Below are 17,874 nucleotides of genomic sequence, written 5' to 3' on the forward strand. Positions count from 1 at the left end.
TCCCCCTTGTACTTGCTAGAATTGTCCTAACTTTAATTATTCTTTTTTTTCTCAAAGAGCCATAAATTATATTGTGTCTGGTCTTGGCATAGTGGATAGTAATGTGATATCAAACTTTGCTTAGCAATTAAGATAGATACACATCTTTAAAGATCAATCTTAGCATTTTTTGTGATATCAAGCCCTGTACATGTAACCAGATTTCCACTTCACCATTAAAGCCATTGGACCCTTTCGGTACAGAAAAAAAAAAAAAAGTTCACAGATTTACAAATAACTTACAGGGTTTACAGAAGGTAGTGGTGAAATACTTCTCTTGAAATATTATTCCATGAAATGCTTTACTTTTTGAGAACAGTAAAACAATATCAATTCTCGTTAACGAGAATTACGGATTTATTTTAAACACATGTCATGACACGGCGAAACGCGCGGATACAAGGGTGGGTTTTCCCGTTATTTTCTCCCGACTCCGATGACTGATTAAGCCCAAATTTTCACAGGTTTGTTATTTGATATAGAAGTTGTGATACACGAAGTGTGGGCCTTGGACAATACTGTTTACCGAAAGGGTCCAATGGCTTTAAATGAAGTTCAAAACGAATAATAGCTAAATCCTAATGATATTGTTGTTAACAAAACTAGAATTGGGTCAGATGTTCATTTGAACAGGAAAGAAAAAAGGCTTCAATAAAATAAAATTTATAGAAATAAGTAATACAAAAAAAGATAGCAAATTCTTGTTTTTGAAAATTTATATTCAATCAAAGTAAGCAAATAACAATAGCCAAAGTGTTTATAGTTTGGTATGGTCACAAGTACTTAGTAAACCAGTCCTTCATGAATTTATCAGCCAATTGGATCAGTCCACAAAGTTCAAGGAGCTTAGCCTATCCATTGAATATTAAAACTAACTGCCCCACGGATTTAAACCTTTTGAATACATTAGGTAATTTTGTAGGCTACAACTGCTTCATTTTTAATAAATAAAATTAAAGTGGGTTGTGATTTAATTGGTATATTGGTGACTTGTAATCAATCAAGGCAGGTTGCTGAACTTTATTTATGAACGAACTCATCGTAGCATGACCTACTTTACAAATTTGCCGGATATTACCCATGATTGGTCACAAGGAATTTACTTGTTCAAAAGTGAGTGTTAATAACAATGAATATCTTTACCACATGTGCAGTACTACTTTTTTTTTTCAGGCGATGTTTTCACAAATTCTCTCAATATTTGGGGATTTTTTCCCCTGGCTAATGAACTGAGCAAGGAAGAAAAACTTGACTATTTGGATTGAAGCGAAATTAACATAGCCTGAGAACTGACAAGGGTGCAGCACTCACACATAATTGACTGGTGCCATCTAAATTCATGTTAGTCCTGGGGCCAATTTCATAGAGCTGCTTAAGCAAAAAATTTGCTTAAGCACGAAAATAGCTCGCTTATTTTACACATGTTACTGGCCAAAATTTCATGCCATAGGCCTATACATTGCTTAAGACTAGTATTTAGCTGTTGTTTACTTAGCATAACAATTGAGTGGAGTCTTGGCCGGTAATCTACCCGACCAAATCATACAACTTAAACTGCCCCGTGAAAGAATTGCAGCCCTCAGTCTGTGCCACCCTAATTGAGCTAAAATTATTAATACTTGATAGAATGACTCACTAGGGTGGGATTATTTTAGAGATTAGCTGAGTACTGATTTATAATTCAGGGTCTATTTTTGTACCATGTAGATGATGAGTCAGACGGGATGCAATTTCAGCTAGCTACTCACACTTACACTAGACAATAAGGCGTGAAGAGATCATTCAAATCATCTATGAAGGTGTAGAGATGGGATTTTAAGTGAGAAAGGTGGAAGGGGAATAGGGATGGGGGGGGGGGGGGTAAGTCAGGGGCGGATTCTGGCAGTGGCAGTCTTTCATTGGGGGTGACCACCCCAATGACCTGGCCCCATTTGTGGGTCAAACTCAGAATCCCAAGATTCAGAGCCACAAACACAAGGGGCTGATGGGTAACTCGTCTCAGGACTCCTAGAACTATTACGGTTTCGTCCGGCTATTGTCTCGGGAGATGATAGCCGGACAAAACCGAAATAGTTCTAGGAGTCCGAGACGATAGCCGGACGAAACCGAAATAGTTCTAGGAGTAGGTAACTCTAACCCTCCATCCTCCCAAATGCGATCGACTGTCTGGAGGATCCGGAAGGTTACACTTACAATTATCACAACTATAATTTTTTTATAAGGCTATTGTTACATTTTCTGTCTGCAGACATAAGTAAGGTAGATCTACAATAAATATGCATTGGAAAACACGTTCAGAAACATACAATTAATAATTGTAATATAAAATTGTAACAAAAATGTAATATTAGGCCTAGCCTAGGGCAGCTAGGCCTAGATTTGTTCGTGCAATTTTTCAATTAAATATTAAAAACAATTATGTGAAATTTAACATGAAAATTGAAATCAAAGTCAAAGACACAAGCACATACTACAAAAACACAAATTCAATGATTTTCACAGAATTCATACTTGCCTGTTCAATAACATGATCATCGCTCCTTATTTGGCATTGATCAGCATCTATTTCATTCATATCGCCACATCCCAAAACACCATCACTGAACCGCTGAGCAAGTCGAGTTCGTCTGGATTGTAAATGCACCCCCAAAATAATACAAAAAACACTCATAAACCCGCCATTACACAACAAAGACCCGCTAGTGAAGTCTTCTATTATCCTGGAGAAAAAACAGCAACAATAGAGCCAGCTGGTTGTTCCTTGTTTATTCACCATTCACTGTTCCACATTCAGACATAATCTGCTCCTCGCACCTGCTCGACGCCCCGGATACTGGTCGGGTACATTTCCTGCATTCCCCCCACCGATTTGGTCAGTCGACAACCGGCCCGCCCGCCGCCTGGTCACCGGTAAATGTTTATCATTTTCTGCACCAATGGTTTCACGTGACGCTGTTGACTAAAATTTGCCCCAGGCAAAATTTGGTACAAAAACTGTGGTTTTAGTCACTGGCGGATATAAGCTTCGTTGTAAAATCAGCATGCCTGTTTGATGTGTTTCGGTTTGTGTTTTTAGAGGATGATGATGAATTGTTTATAACATGAAAACGAGGCAAACTGAGAATGGAATTCATCAAGCCTCGAAATCAATCAATCAAAAAGGAAATAGTTTGACCGCTGATGGCGCGCCCAGCCGTCAGTGCTGCCTCGGAATAGTTTATAGGTTATACAGGGGTGTTTAATATTTTAGCATAAAATATTTATAAAATATTTAACCCCAAAAATATCATTTGATGTTGTTTTTTTAAGATCGTACGTAAGAATTACTAAACAACGAACTTGAAGGGAGGCGTTAGTTTTTATACTGAATGAACTCGTTCGCATTTAAATATTGTTTCGGACATACATCTGTTTTTTTCCCTATGGGTAAAATGGAATGGTCTAGTGACCCCGCCTATTACAGAACTCAACATGGCGGACCACGTAAAGAAAAATCTTTCGAAGGATGATTTTGATGCCCAAAAATGTAAGTTTTCCACTCTCTTGTGTTGTTAGTTTTATCACACAGACTTAGAATAATTACCAAAGATGCTTTTGGGTTTACTAAATTTATATGAACTCGTTGAGTATAACTGGAGAAGAGGTGGTTAGAAAAAAATGTAAAGTTGTTGACGTGCTGTGCCATATCTTTGATTTGAGACAGTATCATGCAAATTGCTTCGTATCCTGAGCGCAGAATGCATAATGTGCACTAGGCCTCATACGTTGGTTGTCGCGCTTAATGGAAATGCTCAGCGCACTTTCAAAAACGCGCTATATTATTAGTTTACACTGAGTTAGTTGGAAAACTTTAGTTTATTTTTGATACTTGGCTTTTGTCCCCAGATTTTTTTCCACATTTAGCCAACAAAGTGACGGACACCCTTTACAAAAAACAAAAACTATTACAATTTACATTTATTTTGTGAGATCCACTCTTCTCTTGTTTGACTTTATTTAATTATTTTCACAGTCTGACGTCTGCTGACTGACACTGTCACTAGTGACGGAAAAGTTTCCGTATGGCGCCACCACTTTTTCATGCGATATGAAATAATATAGTATCTTATTTACCTCAATTAGATAACCCTTTTTGTAAAGATTAGTGAAAAAGTGGTGGCGCCATACGGAAAGTTATCCCTAGTGACAGTGGAACTGGAAGTGTTTTTATTGAATATTACTATTTTAGTGTTTAGTGTGTCTGTCTAGGGTGTGTGTGTGAGACTAAAAAATATTGAAATACTGTATTTCAAAAAAACACCAAAACACCTTCATTGCTCTGTGAAAGTATACACATTTGTATCCTTAGATTGAATATATTTATATTGTCAAAGAGAAAAATAGTTACGAACATACCCGAAAATAGCTTCTTCTTCTTGTATTTATTTGTATAATTGTAGGTACCGGTTATTTAAAAATCTCATTCTCATGATTTATATACATCCTAATTTTTTTTTTTTTAAAGAATGTGTACCCTAGTGTTATTTTTTATTATGATTTCATAGCACGGGACTATGATTGTTACAAAAACTAAATATTTGTTCACTGTAGCATAACCAAGGTCAAGTCATCCATTACAATTCATTGAACGAACCACTTATGAAACCAACCCAACTATAGTAGGGTAATTTTCTACAAGAATCAAATGCCTTGGTTTAGAAAACCTGACCGCAGATTTTTATACAGTTGTTTACAATGAGTAATGCACTAAATTCCTATCAAAAATACCTCTTGCCCGGAACTACAAATACTTGTTTAAATGTTGTATAGGCTTATGAGGAAAACAACTTGTCAACACCATTGTCCCCCAGAATGCAAAAAATGCACTCTTTGCAGGATTTTGCCATTTATTGACAAAAAGTGAGGTCATGTAAACAAAAAAATAGTTACTTGGCATCCCCGCCCAACTGTCAAAAATGTTTCAGATTTGGACCTTTTCGAAATTTAAATTTGTAAACACTTAATGTAGAAAAACAAAATATTTGGCAATGTAACACAGAAGCTTAGTATTTTTCAGCCACAAACCAGAGAGACCAGTTGGAATTTCACATGTCAATCTCTATCTCTAGTCCGCCAGCTTTTCCAGAAGTCCATGTTTCATATTAAATGCAGTGCTTTTACCTACTGAACTTGCCAGCCAGACCACTTGGAGAAAACTTTGACTGATCCTCAGATGATTTAACTTGCATTTAACAGCAGACCCATTTAGGGAGAACGCTTGTTTTGGGAGTGTCGTGGCCGAGCGGTTAAGAGCACCGAATTCCAACTCTGATGTTTCTGATCAGCAGAGTGTGGGTTCGAATCCCCAGCCGTGACACTTGTGTCCTTAAGCAAGACACATAACCATTGCTTCGTCCTTCGGATGGGACGTAAAGCCGTTGGTCCCATGTGTTGTGTAAACGCATGTAAAAGAACCCAGTGCACTTATCGAAAAGAGAAGGGGTTCGCCCCGGTGTTCCTGGCTGGATTGGCAGCATATTGCGCCATAGCACCTTGTAAACCATTACATGGTGCTTAACGATTAGGTCTTATACATGTATCTCAAAATTCGCCCCACTCCTTGCAGTAATAATACCTGGCGCTTTGTATCCTTTGGCAAAAGGCGCGTTATAAATACGGTTATTATTATTATTATTATTTATTATTAGTAACTCCTCATTTCATTTCATTTATTCTGGTTGTGAAGCCAAGAACTCTCGGAAAAGCAAACTTAATCACTATACTAGCCAAAAACCCAATGGTAATAAGGCAGGGAAGGAAGTTACAGTTTTAGATGTAGGAGGAAAATCCTAGAGAATTATTCCAGGGAAAAAAACAGGCAGTCAGGTAGGGACTGAATTGAAAACCCAATCCACACAATGCACTGCACCCAGTGGGATTCGAACTGGGGTCATAGAGGTGGAAGGTGACGAAAGACATTACTACGCCAACTTGGCCACCTAAACCACCCCATTATTAGTAATAACTATTCTGGATTTGTTTTTCGTTTTTGTCTCAACAGATGTTTTTGACATCTGCTCTGGAGGTGATGTTTACAACGAACTCCTTGAGCATCGGCAGAAGGTTCAGCATCTCAGCGAAGACACAGCGATAGCACTCAAGAAAAATGTCTACAGGAACTATACGCAGTTCATTGAGACAGCGAAAGAAATATCATGTATCCTTTTATAGAAACAAGTAGGAAGTGTTTCAACTTTAAAGGATTTGGTTACTTTTTTGTAACACAAAACACAATGTCCACAGATTTACATTTAATTTACACCATTTGAAGATAATGATAGTAGAAAGCATACCCTAAAATATCAGTTGCTGAGGTGCTGTAGTTTTTGAGAAATGAGTAACACAATGTAATGAAAACACAGTTTTACATGCTAAAATAATTTTCATCTCATGATCACTGAGGCGAAAATTATTTTCATCACATTGTTTTACTTATTTCTAAAATAATTCAGGCATATAATATTTTAAAGGAAGCTTTCTACCATCATTATCTTCAAGCTGTGTAAGTTTAGTGTAAATCTGTGGACATTGTGTTTTAAGTACATAGACCCTTTAAATGATCATCTTATCTTTGAGAAGCAATCGCCATAAAAGCAAACTCATTTCTGTCAATCATACTGGTGATGTTCAATAACAACCAAATTTAAAGTGATTTGTTTCATTTGTTGAGACTTTGTTCATCACATAATTGTTCAGTCAGTCTTGACAGACTTTATTCCCATTCTGCTCAGGGGGCACAGCAGTTTTCCTCTAGTAAGGGACACTTCTATACTATCACCCACAGCACCCACAGCAATTGCCTTGGTGTCCTGTGCTTTTGCTGTGGTTCCAATACAAATTTACATTTTCCTCAGAGAGGTGCCCCTTTCTAGAGGAAATTGCTTTGCCCCTTCAAGTTCAATACCCGCTATTCCTTTGTATGTTGCAATGCACGGCAAATTTCTCTTGGGTTACTTGTGTCCCTGAGCAAGACACTTAACTTGATTTGCTTCTCTCCAGCCAGGGGTAAATGGGTACCTGTAAGGGCAGAGATAGTTCTTTTGTTTGATTTAGCTTCGTAGCGCATATTTGTTGCACAAGCTATATATACTCCAGAGGGAGCTGAGATGGTTTTAAGGAATGAATTAAATGGCCCAGTGACTAGGTGTAATAATGTTGGAAGAGCTTTGAGACGCCCTTCAAGTGTGCAAAGCACGATATAAAAACCTATTATTATTCTTCCTGAGCTCCTTTATGGATCAGATCTTGAAGGAGAGATGTATCAACTGAGCCACGTCTTAACGGAACAGAAATCCATCATGAGCCAAATGCTAGAAATGTCCATTGGAAAGAAAGGTAAGTTTCTTAATGATTTATAAACAGATTAAATTAAATAAGGAAAACAGTCTGGTAAAATTTTAAATAATTTTGGGTTGAACAAAGAGAATAGACCGATCCAGTAGGCTCAGCCCACGATGCACGTGTGAGCATGAACACGTGGGGCTCTCCAATGCCTTTCTGCACAACTCTGCGGCGCGCGCCAAGCAGACGCGCACGCATGTCGGACCTTAGTGTCGGACCTTCATTGTGTTGTGATTGGTCATTACACAATGGGGCGGGGCTTAATGGATCGGTCAGTTGACTAGAGCTTGACAACAAAATGTGTCCTCTGGCACGCTAACTTTTTTTTATGCTTTGAAAAGCACTGATATACAGCGCTTATGGCCTAACATCACATATTAGTGTATGGCAGAAAACCAAAATAATATTATTTATCCCTTGTGAACTTATTACATTTATTAAACAATGAGTTTTATTGATTATGACTTCTCGATTATTCTGTTATTTTCTCGATTCTCTTGTTATTTTCCAGAAGCTTCAGTAAGAAATAAAGACTTGCCGCAGAACAAAGATGACCAGAAGAGAACAATAGCCTCACTCCTGGATCGAGTAGAAGGATGCTCGGTCAGTAATCAAAAGAACTCCTAATTTATTAACTTTTGAATGTGGATTAGGTTAAAATAAAGGCAAACAAGTTCCAAAACAGTCTGGTGCCTTTCCAGCACTGATGCATTTCTTACTGTATTTACCTGTCTGTTTTTTGCAGAGGATAACCGAGGTACCAGGTCGATACATTGTCCATGATGGCGACCTAGTGGAGTTAGACACGGATACGTTCTCCGAGGTTCAACGAGTTCATGCTTACCTGCTCAACGATAGCTTAGTTATTACAACATTCGTTCCCAACAGGTAGAATAAACTTCAGGCTTTGAAATAACCCACAGCATTTGCTGTAGTGCCCTGTGCTTTTTCTGTGGTGCCCTCTGCAAGGTTCCAGTACAAACTTACATTTTTGTCTCATAGAGGTACCCCTTATCAGAGGGAAATTACTATGTAGTTAATTTTTTACTGACTTGGGGGAAAGACAAATTTGCCAACCTCTACCAGCTGTTTCAAGTTTACACTCCATCAAGGAATCTTTGATCAAAATCCATGCTTCTCCTCAATGAACCCAAGTCTCGACACTCATGGGGTGACAGGTCTTTTTCTTCAGCTGCGCCACGCATCTGGAACTCTCTACCACTTAGTCTTAGATCTTGACTTTGTACCAAAAAATTCAAATCTCTTCTCAAAACTTATCTTATGTCGCAGGTTTTCAAGAATTAATTTTGTTGTGTCTGTTTTTCTTTGTTTTTGTTTTTTGGTTTACTGCGCCTTGAACACCCAGCAGGGTGGATACGTGCGCATTACAAGTCTTATTATTATTATTGATCTATTAAGCCCAATTTTGGTGGTCTCCCTATTGGTCAATGTCTTTGTTCAAAGTGCCAGTAAGAAGTCATGCAATGAGGTTTTAAACACTTGTTTTGCAGACGGGGACCAGTGAGGTACAAGTACCAGGCATTATATGAGCTGGACAGCCTTGCTGTTGTTAACGTCCGAGATGTTGGTCGTAAGTCACTTTTTGGAATTTCCATCATAACATAATCGATTAAAGCAAAACAACTACCCTTAGCATACGCCTTTGAATGTCTCAAATTTTGTTTGTGATTTGTAAAGTGTAAACATTTCAAAACAATTAAGATTGAAGTAACTCACAGAGCTTTTGTAGTCTTCATGAAGAGTAAATACGATCGACAGAAATCATGTATAATAAAAACATAATAGTAATAATATGTGGTATCTTTTATTTATAACTTGTTTTTCTTTTTGACTTCGTAGCTGTGAAAAATGCTTTCAAGATACTGATGTTTCCTGATCAGAGGATTTACAGAGCGGACAACTCCAAGACAAAGGTACAGAGAGTAAACCTGGTTTTTATGATAAGAATAGTACTAAGTTTTTATACATGTATAATAGTGCTTTATAATCTAAGACTAAGATCATCTTAAAGCTCTTGTTATTTATTACAGATAAGCTACATTTAAGTGTTGGAATGAGGAGATCCATTTAATTTAGCAAATTTATACATTGAATCCCAAAAGGTAAACATGGAATTTCTTGTCATTGTTTTGAATTTTCTTTTCAGCGAACATGGCTGGATAAACTCGAAGAGGCGAAGAAGACTAAAGCAGCTGCTGATACTCACAGGAGGGAGTTGGCTGAGCAGATGAGCGTAGAGTCCAACGATTATAATCGTGAGTATTGAGTAACGAGTAATGAGTTATCAGGCCTGAGACTCCAAGACAGTTGCTACGACACTTGATTAGGGAACGCTTTTTGTGAGTTACGTAAGAGTTGTTGAACACCCATACACAATTCTGAATGAGTGTGTATCGCACAATGCTACCAGGGTTTGCTCATCTGGAGTTTGCTATACAAAGGTTTGCCTCAAACCATTTGACTTGGCAATAAATAAAAAATAATAATCATATTTTGCTATATTTTGGGGCGAGATAGCCAGGGTAAGGAAAACAAAATCCTAATGTTTTGGGTTATTTTTAAGTTGTATTATTTCATTTATTTGTATTACTTAGAAAATACAGTTTATTAAATTTTGATTTCAAATTGTGTATCATTATGAGAATTATAAAAATCCTGACCTCCCAAGATGACATTATAAGCTGCATAGAAAAATATAACATTTCATATTTTGTTGAGTTCTTTTTAAATTGTAATGAGAGTTTGGATATTTGCGATCGTATTTTCAGATAAGACAGATATATATGGATTCTTACTGAGTGAAGGTATATCTTGGTGTGATTTAGCATGACTGCCTGCAACTTTGATTCATTTGAAAATCTATCTCCAGAATGTATCTTCCATGATTGTTTCTTAAAGTGATATGAACATACCAAGCCCTGCAGATAGAACTTGAAGTAATTGTGTCAAACTGCATGCAAAAGGATTTTTTTTGTTAGATGTTTCGTTAGAAATTACAAAGAAATATTACGACCAGAAGTCACCCAAACCGCATCCCATAGTGTTGCCTGTTATAGTTTTACCCTTATGAAAACAGGGCTGTGACATCAGGGCCCAATTTCAACGAGCTGCTTTTAAAGCAGAAAGTATTGCTTAACATTTGTTTCTGCTAAGCATAACTATGCAAGATAACGGTTACATTCTGCACGCGTAAAATGGTTACTTAGCTTGAACCTTATTTTGGTTCGCATAATTTTGTTGTGCTTAGCAACTTGTTATGCTTAAGCAGCTACATGAAATTGGGCCCTGCTCTGGCTTAAGGTTTTGATCTGCCGTTTGAAGCCTTGTATCAAATGTGCATGTCTTCTGATTGGGCCTAAGCCAGAGCCGCTGAATCAGCTGCTGTGTGGCTGTTGCTAAGGGTGTTGCCATGGCATGGGCCTCTTATGCTTCAATGCATGTTGTCATGATGATCAAGCCACAGCCGCTTTTTCAGACATATCCTTAGGCTGTGTCCGAAACGGCGACTTTGGCTACAGCTACTGACTCGTTTGAGCCCTATCTTTCATCCACCATTTTGTCTTGTTACCCATGTGCAAGAACAATGATCGATACTGATTCCTGTTATACCAAATGGTCTCTGACTATTTGTTCGTTTTGTATTGTTGACAGCGTTTGATGAAGATGATGATGTGATGTCACCCACAATGCCAGTGGAATCGTCCAGTATGCTCAAAGTGGATTGGCTGATAGAACTACCTGAAGACCTAGACATGTGTATTGCCCAGAGGAACTTTGAAGAAGCTACTGATCTCATCATCAAAAGTAACTAAATACTGCCCTCTTGGGGTCAATATAGAATTGCATTCACTTTGCACACGCATCAAACCAGATTTCACTACCTTGCCAAACAACTCGAGACAGGAAACTTTTGCAATTGAAAATTCTCTTAAATGTTGTTATAATGAAGAGTTAATAACAACTGTTTTTTTCTTTAAGATCCAACACTACTCAAAAGAGATATCCACATGGTTTTACTACAAATCTCTCTTAGATATTCTCTCTACCATGCAAAGTTTCATGACCTGCTTATAAAGAGTACACAGAAAGAGTACTAAAAAACAAGTGTTAAAGTGTTTTCCTGTCAGATTAAGGTACAAAGAAGGATGGTGTCGATGATACGTACAAATCAGGCAATAAATCCTCTAGAAATACTGGAGCCCCAGAGTCAAAGTGGTTATTAGCCCTAATAATAAAGTACCATTTTAAAACAGACGGGGCCATTTGTATTTCTTCGTTAGAAAGAGTCCTTTTCTAAAGGAGATGAAATGTAAGAATTTCTTTTAATTAACAGAAAACTTTTTGTTTTACAGCGAATGAATACCTTGATTCCATTCCACAGAGTCCAGCGCTCAAAGAAATGAGGTAAGATAAATGAGAATTATTGCTAGAAATAACAATCTTATTTGTGTGTTAGTCCGTGTTCAAGCTAGGTATCTTAGACTGCATTAGAGTTTTTGTTCCATACTTGAAGTAACTTTTAAATTTCTGTTGCTCCTTCATCAATGACAAGACCTCCAAGCGAAATCAAACATTGTACAAACATAAGTATGGTATAATTTGTTTTTACCCCTGCACCGATGTGTATTAAAAACTGCTAAACTACTATGTACTTTCCAAAATTTGATGATGATGGCATGTCTGCCATCCACTTTTTAAATTGAAATTACATTGAGAAAGTTCAGTCTAAAATGCATCAGTCTTCTGAAGGGCCTCATACATGGTACATTTGAAGGGAAAAAAAAAAAAAAAATTAAAAAATGTTATGCTTTTTGGAAATGGTTACAAATAAATTTTTATTATTTGCAGGGCTAGAGTTGACCACAGAGTGAAGCAGTTGACTGAGGTGCTGACTCGTGAGTTACAGGTATCACCCGACCGGTCACTCAGAGGTGGACCTCAGGTGACTCGAAGGGCAGTCACAGAACTCATCCGCCTTGGAAGAGCAACTCAGGTATGTGAGTAACCTCGAGCCCTCAGAGGTTTTCTCATCGAGCCTCGGCCTGTAGGCAGATGTTTTATGCTTACGGAGCGGCCATTGGCAGAACTTCTATTTTATTAATATTGCTTGCCCGTGTCCCAGGTCCACTGTAGATTCTGTCCCCCATATGGGAAATTAACATGGGCTAGAGGAGGACGATTCAAAAGAGGGCGCTATCAGAAGAAGTTTGTACACAGTTTGCCATATTGGGGGGACAGAACCTGCGGGGGATAGAATCTCCTGCCACACCATAAGCAAAGTAAAACGCACGCTAGCTTTCCGCCCGTTCTTGTTGACAAACGAGTGATGCTACAATGCACATACTCACTAAATGAAATCATACTGTTTATGAAATGGGCTTTACTTTTGATTGTTTTCTCTTAAAGTAAGCACAAATATTTGCTTAGCGGTAATACAGCTTTATGAAATTGTCCCCAGGTTAATTTCTTACACAATTCAAAACTAACATTAGGTGTTACCAGTTGCAACAATGTAAATTCTATGGAATTTTGGCTGGTACCCAGTTTCTTTTAAGCAAGATTTTTCTGTGCTTAGCAAAAACAATTCTGTGCTGAGCAAGTTTTTATGCTTACGAGACCCAGATTACTTGGTGATTCTTCAGAGATAATAAAACTTCTATGGATTCCTTTTTCTCAATTTAAAACTTTCTTGATTTGTCTGTTCCTGGTAGGCGTGTGATTTATTCCTGAAGAACCGTAGCGCATCCATTAAACAATCTCTTCGTCAGTTGAGGATAGAGGGTGCTACAAGCATGTACATCACAAAGCTTTGCGGTGTTTTCTTTAACAACATCATTGAGACGGGCAAAGAGTTCCGCATCACATTTTCTGAAAATCAAGGATGTTTCTCAGGTAGTTATTTAACCAAACCTTAATCTTACCCTAATGTTAACCATACCTTATTGTGATGATGTTCCCTCTCAAATTTGCCAAAATTACAAGCTACTGGGACAAGTCTATTGTCTCATTTGCCCTTGGTAACAGAAAGTGGATAATGACAAATACTCGAGTGACTGGTAAAAGTCTATTGCCTCATTTTCCTGTGTATCAAGAAAATGTGTTGTTACAAATGCTTGAACAATTAGTAATAAGTCTACAGTGTATATCCTCATTTTCTTGGCCAGCCAATGCTCAATCCAGGCTAACCCAGGAATAAAACAAATTAAAAATCTTTGACTTGTTCCTTTTGTGCAGTAGTGATGATGAATATTGATTTAACTTTTTAGTTGTTTCTGATTATATTTCTTTATTCAGGGTCCGTTGATAAAATAACTACTATGATTCGGTTTAGTATAATATTATTTCAAACTTTGTTTGCAGCGTTTGTCGTTTGGAGCAAAGCTGAGTTGAAAACCTTCGCTAATCACTTCTCGCGTCAAGCCCTCGCTAAGAAGACAAGTGTAGCCATCGTAGCAGAGTGTGTTGGAATCGCTCGGACATACTGCCAGCAACTCTCAGTGATTGGTCTGGAGCTACTGTTTGCTATGAACACATTATTATTGAGAGGAATACGGGAGGCAATGCAGTACAACAAAGAACAGCTTATTGAAGCTTCCAGACATCGAAATGTGGTAAGTTGCAGGCGTGGGATTTCATCTTTGAGAGGGCAAGGCCATTTCAGGCCTTATGCTTCGTTTTTTCCTTAATAGTAAAAGGCACCCTACTACTGGAGTATTTCAAGGGCACCAAGGCAAGGCCGTTTCAGGCCTTATGCTTTGTTTTTTCACCCTACTAGAGCATTTCAAGGGCACCAAGGCAACCACCTTCGTTGCCTCTGTGAGGTACCAGGCCTGCCAATGGTATACCTAAAGGGCACTTCCATTTGTTTGAAGGGCACCACGGTCAAGAAAAGGGCAAGGAAGGCCATGGCCTCCTTTGCCCGTTTGTATTCCCTGGAAAGAAACAGTTTAAATTGACCTTTTCATTTTCGTTTTTCAATATCATAGTGTCGGTTTCTACTCCTCTCCTAGATTGAACCCGGCTGTACAGAGTATTGTTTAGTATTTTAGAAGTCTCATGAGGTTCTCCTTATTGTTTGTTTTCTTTAAAGGATGAACGATGGTACCCACTGAATCTGAAGAATCCCAACGCAGCTAATAACCTCATCCAAGAAATGTTCCAACTTGGCTTTGAAGATTTCAACACTCTGGTTTATGGTACGTCATCTTATTGAACTTTTACCCATTGAGTCATTCTTATAATCATTGCTGCAATATTAGTGTTCATGAATGATAGGGGTATGTGGTGAATTAGTGACATCAATTCTACAAGACACCTATTGGCTCCCTGCTTAAGCCCACATTCATAGAGTTGTCTAATATATTGCTTAACTATTGTCTGCTGAACAGAAATGAGCAGGATACAAAGGACACAAAAGATGCAATACCGAACATACTTTGTTTTGCATGTTTGATCTTTGTTGTTTATTTTTATAGTTATCAATTTGATTTAATGTATTTTTTTCTTACAGACAGTTGCTTTGTAAGTCTTTCCAGCAGTAATGTTGCTTTTACCAAGGTGCTTCTGTCATTTCTACTCGATGCACTCAAGCTTTATGTTCCAGAGGTAAGTCTTCAATGAAACTCCTTGATTACACAAAACTGGGGGTACTTTGACTGGGCAACAGGTGCCTGATCATACCTAGCAATATCCAGCACCCTCTTATCTATAGTTGTTCCCAGATGTAACATGGGCCACTGATGATACAATGTGCGTGTTGTATTAGGGCGAAGGGGATGGCATACCCAAACTGGGCATACTTGGACTGGGTAACTAGGTGCCTGATCATACCTAGCAATATCCAGCACCCTCTTATCTACAGTTGTACCCAGATGTAACATGGGCCACTGATGATACAAGGGGCGTGTTGTATTAGGGTGAAGGGGATGGTATACCCAAACTGGGCATACTTGGACTGGGTAACTAGGTGCCTGATCATACCCAGCAATAGCTAACATTATCTTATCTACAGTTGTACCCAGAATTAATCTGGAACACTGAGGGTGCAATGGGAGCATTGTATTAAAGTATACTCAAACTGGGTGTAGTTGGACTGGGTAACTAGGTGCCTGATCCTAACCAGCAATATCCAGCACCCTCTTGTCTAAAGTTGTACCCAGATTTAATATTGACCCTTGAGGATGCAATGGGAGTTTTGTACTAGGGTGGGGTTGTATACCCAAACTGGGCGTACTTAGACTGGGTTACTAATACTAGGTGCCTGATCATACCCAACACCCAGATCTAATATGGACCATTGAGAATGCAATGGGAGTGTTGTACTAGGGTACTATATACCCAAACTGGGCGTACTTAGACTGGGTAAGTAGGTGCCTGATCATACCCAATACCCTCTTGTCTACAGTTGTACCCAGATCTAATCTGGATCACTGAGGATGCAATGCGAGTGTTGTATTAAAGTATACTCAAACTGGGCGTAGTTGGACTGTGCCTGATCATACCTTACACCCTCTTATCCACAGTTGTACCCATATCTAATATGGACCATTTAGAATGAACTAGGGTATTATACACCCAAACTGGGCGTACTTAGACTGGGTAACTAGGTGCCTGATCATACCCAATACCCTCTCATCTACAGTTGTACCCAGATCTAATCTGGACCATCAAGGATGTAATGGAGAGTCATGTTCACCTAATGGAGACAGCAGTCATGTCGGACAGGTTTGCCGACGAGCGACCATTCATCATGACGAATATTGATTACCTCTTCACTGTCCTGCTTCCTCATGTTGAGAAAAAGATCAAGGTAAAAATAATCCCCTCAAGTAAACTTGTTCTTGTGATACGACATCTGCTCTAGCAATGAAAAGGTTGTGTGTTAGAATCCCACCCGAGTGATTTCCCTGTGGACTTTTGTTCACAAAACTCAGGATAGTGCTGAGTGTACTGTGCTGCAAAATTTACATCTATTCAGCTGGTTCTGATTTCTTTCCAGTCTGTGTCAAATGTTTTGTCAATACTTTCCAAAATGTGTACATCTTTTCTGTTATTATTAGGTTTGGTTAAAGAGACTTTATTAATGTATTGCATTAATCATTTTAAATGTGAAGTTTACAAACTGTCAGTAATAAATATATTAAGTTAATCAGTAGGGAAAACTGATCTGTAATTTTCTCAAACTGTGTTTCTTCAACTCAAAAATATTAAACTCTCTTCAAGAAACAGCCGTCGATTTCACAAAGAGTCATGACTCGTCTTATCTCGAGTTAGGACAAGTAACTCCTAGTCCTAACTTAGGATTAATCTTAAGGTCTGCATGCTAATGTGCATGGTTGGGACTCGTCCTAAGTCCTAAGATTAGTCTTAAGTTAGGAAGAGTTTTGTGAAATCGACTATTTCAAATAAGCAAATGTATTTCTTTAGCTGATCAATTTGTATTTTTATAAATTTTTAATCTTTGGAATCCTTTACAGGGTGTTGCAGATCGGAGCCTGAAAGAATTGAAGGACTTCCGCAATCGCCACCGGCAAATCACCCGAAAGGTTCAAAATCTTGGTGCACTAATATAACGAGGTATAGAAGGGCTTTATTTGTGACTATCCAAATTATTTTGTTTCTTTGTTTTTGTTTTTATAACTCCACTTGCTTATTCTATTATGTTAACATATTGCTGATTTTATTTTCAGATTCTATATTCTTGAAATGTTTTTGTATGTTTACTTTTTGTTTTAAGTGCAATATTGATTTTTGTAAAAAAAATTAATCTCATATTTGATGAACCACGGGAGCTAGCACATGATGTGATGTGATTTTAGTTTCTTTCACAAAAATGAAAAAGTTTTAATTTTGTTTTCAAAAATATCAAGAAAACTTCATTGAATATGTTAACTTGGATTAAAATCCCAGTGTTTTTGTTGTTGTAGGTTTTTCAAGTGGGCTTTGGATTGTTGTCTAAAGATTCAAACTTGTAATAATTTAGTTATTGAAGCTCAAAGAGAAACCAGTCATGTTCTAGAGTCTGGTGCTTATGATGTAATGACAAATGTCATAATGATTGGCACTATGGCTTCTGAGTACAATACAAAGATGGCATCTCTCGTTTGAACTGGCACTAATCCGCTGAATGTTAGTAAAAGTAGAAAGCTGTATAACTATTGTTGACTGACCAAAGATTATTTATTCAGAAAACATCAGTTAAATATTATATCCAAAACATGGACACTTCTTCCCTCAGACCCCCCCCCCCCCAAATGAACATTGACAACTTTATACACTTATAAATGACACTCGGATAGATCCCAATTTCATAAAGCCTGTAAGCAGAAAAACTTGTTTAGCACCTAAAAGTATTGCTCAACAGAAACAGGTTACCAGCCAAAATTACATTTAGTGTACACTGTTGTGACTGGTTGTGACTGGTGCCCACTCAAT

At 38.0% G+C, this 17,874-nt stretch overlaps 1 protein-coding gene across 3 annotated transcripts; it reads left to right on the top strand.

Annotated features, from left to right (window-relative positions):
* The first annotated feature begins 3,505 nt into the window (after window positions 1–3,505).
* On the top strand, window positions 3,506–17,865 carry LOC117302266 (exocyst complex component 8-like). Of its 3 annotated transcripts, none has more exons than XM_033786125.1 (18): window positions 3,506–3,565; window positions 6,080–6,235; window positions 7,321–7,413; window positions 7,931–8,022; window positions 8,165–8,307; window positions 8,931–9,010; window positions 9,280–9,353; window positions 9,587–9,695; window positions 10,209–10,244; window positions 11,092–11,244; window positions 11,793–11,844; window positions 12,289–12,433; window positions 13,152–13,332; window positions 13,801–14,051; window positions 14,531–14,636; window positions 14,951–15,045; window positions 16,082–16,249; window positions 16,917–17,865. In XM_033786125.1, the coding sequence occupies exons 1-18, from the start codon at window positions 3,511–3,513 to the stop codon at window positions 17,010–17,012; spliced, it is 2,085 nt and encodes a 694-aa protein (XP_033642016.1). In that variant the 5' UTR covers window positions 3,506–3,510; the 3' UTR covers window positions 17,013–17,865. The 3 variants fall into 3 exon arrangements, with proteins under 3 accessions (XP_033642016.1, XP_033642017.1, XP_033642018.1); XM_033786126.1 differs by having other exon boundaries at window positions 7,934–8,022; XM_033786127.1 differs by lacking the exon at window positions 10,209–10,244.
* The last annotated feature ends 9 nt before the right edge of the window (window positions 17,866–17,874 follow it).

The sequence above is a fragment of the Asterias rubens genome, chromosome 18 (genome assembly GCF_902459465.1).
Source record: "Asterias rubens chromosome 18, eAstRub1.3, whole genome shotgun sequence".
NCBI classification, from domain to species: domain Eukaryota; kingdom Metazoa; phylum Echinodermata; class Asteroidea; order Forcipulatida; family Asteriidae; genus Asterias; species Asterias rubens.

Bases quoted from the DNA above. Each gene is read 5' to 3' on its own strand.
- LOC117302266 (XM_033786125.1), top strand. From the start codon at position 3,511: ATGGCGGACCACGTAAAGAAAAATCTTTCGAAGGATGATTTTGATGCC. The intron at 13,333-13,800 runs GTAGTTATTTAA...CTTTGTTTGCAG, and splicing joins AAATCAAGGATGTTTCTCAG to CGTTTGTCGTTTGGAGCAAA. The intron at 16,250-16,916 runs GTAAAAATAATC...AATCCTTTACAG, and splicing joins ATGTTGAGAAAAAGATCAAG to GGTGTTGCAGATCGGAGCCT.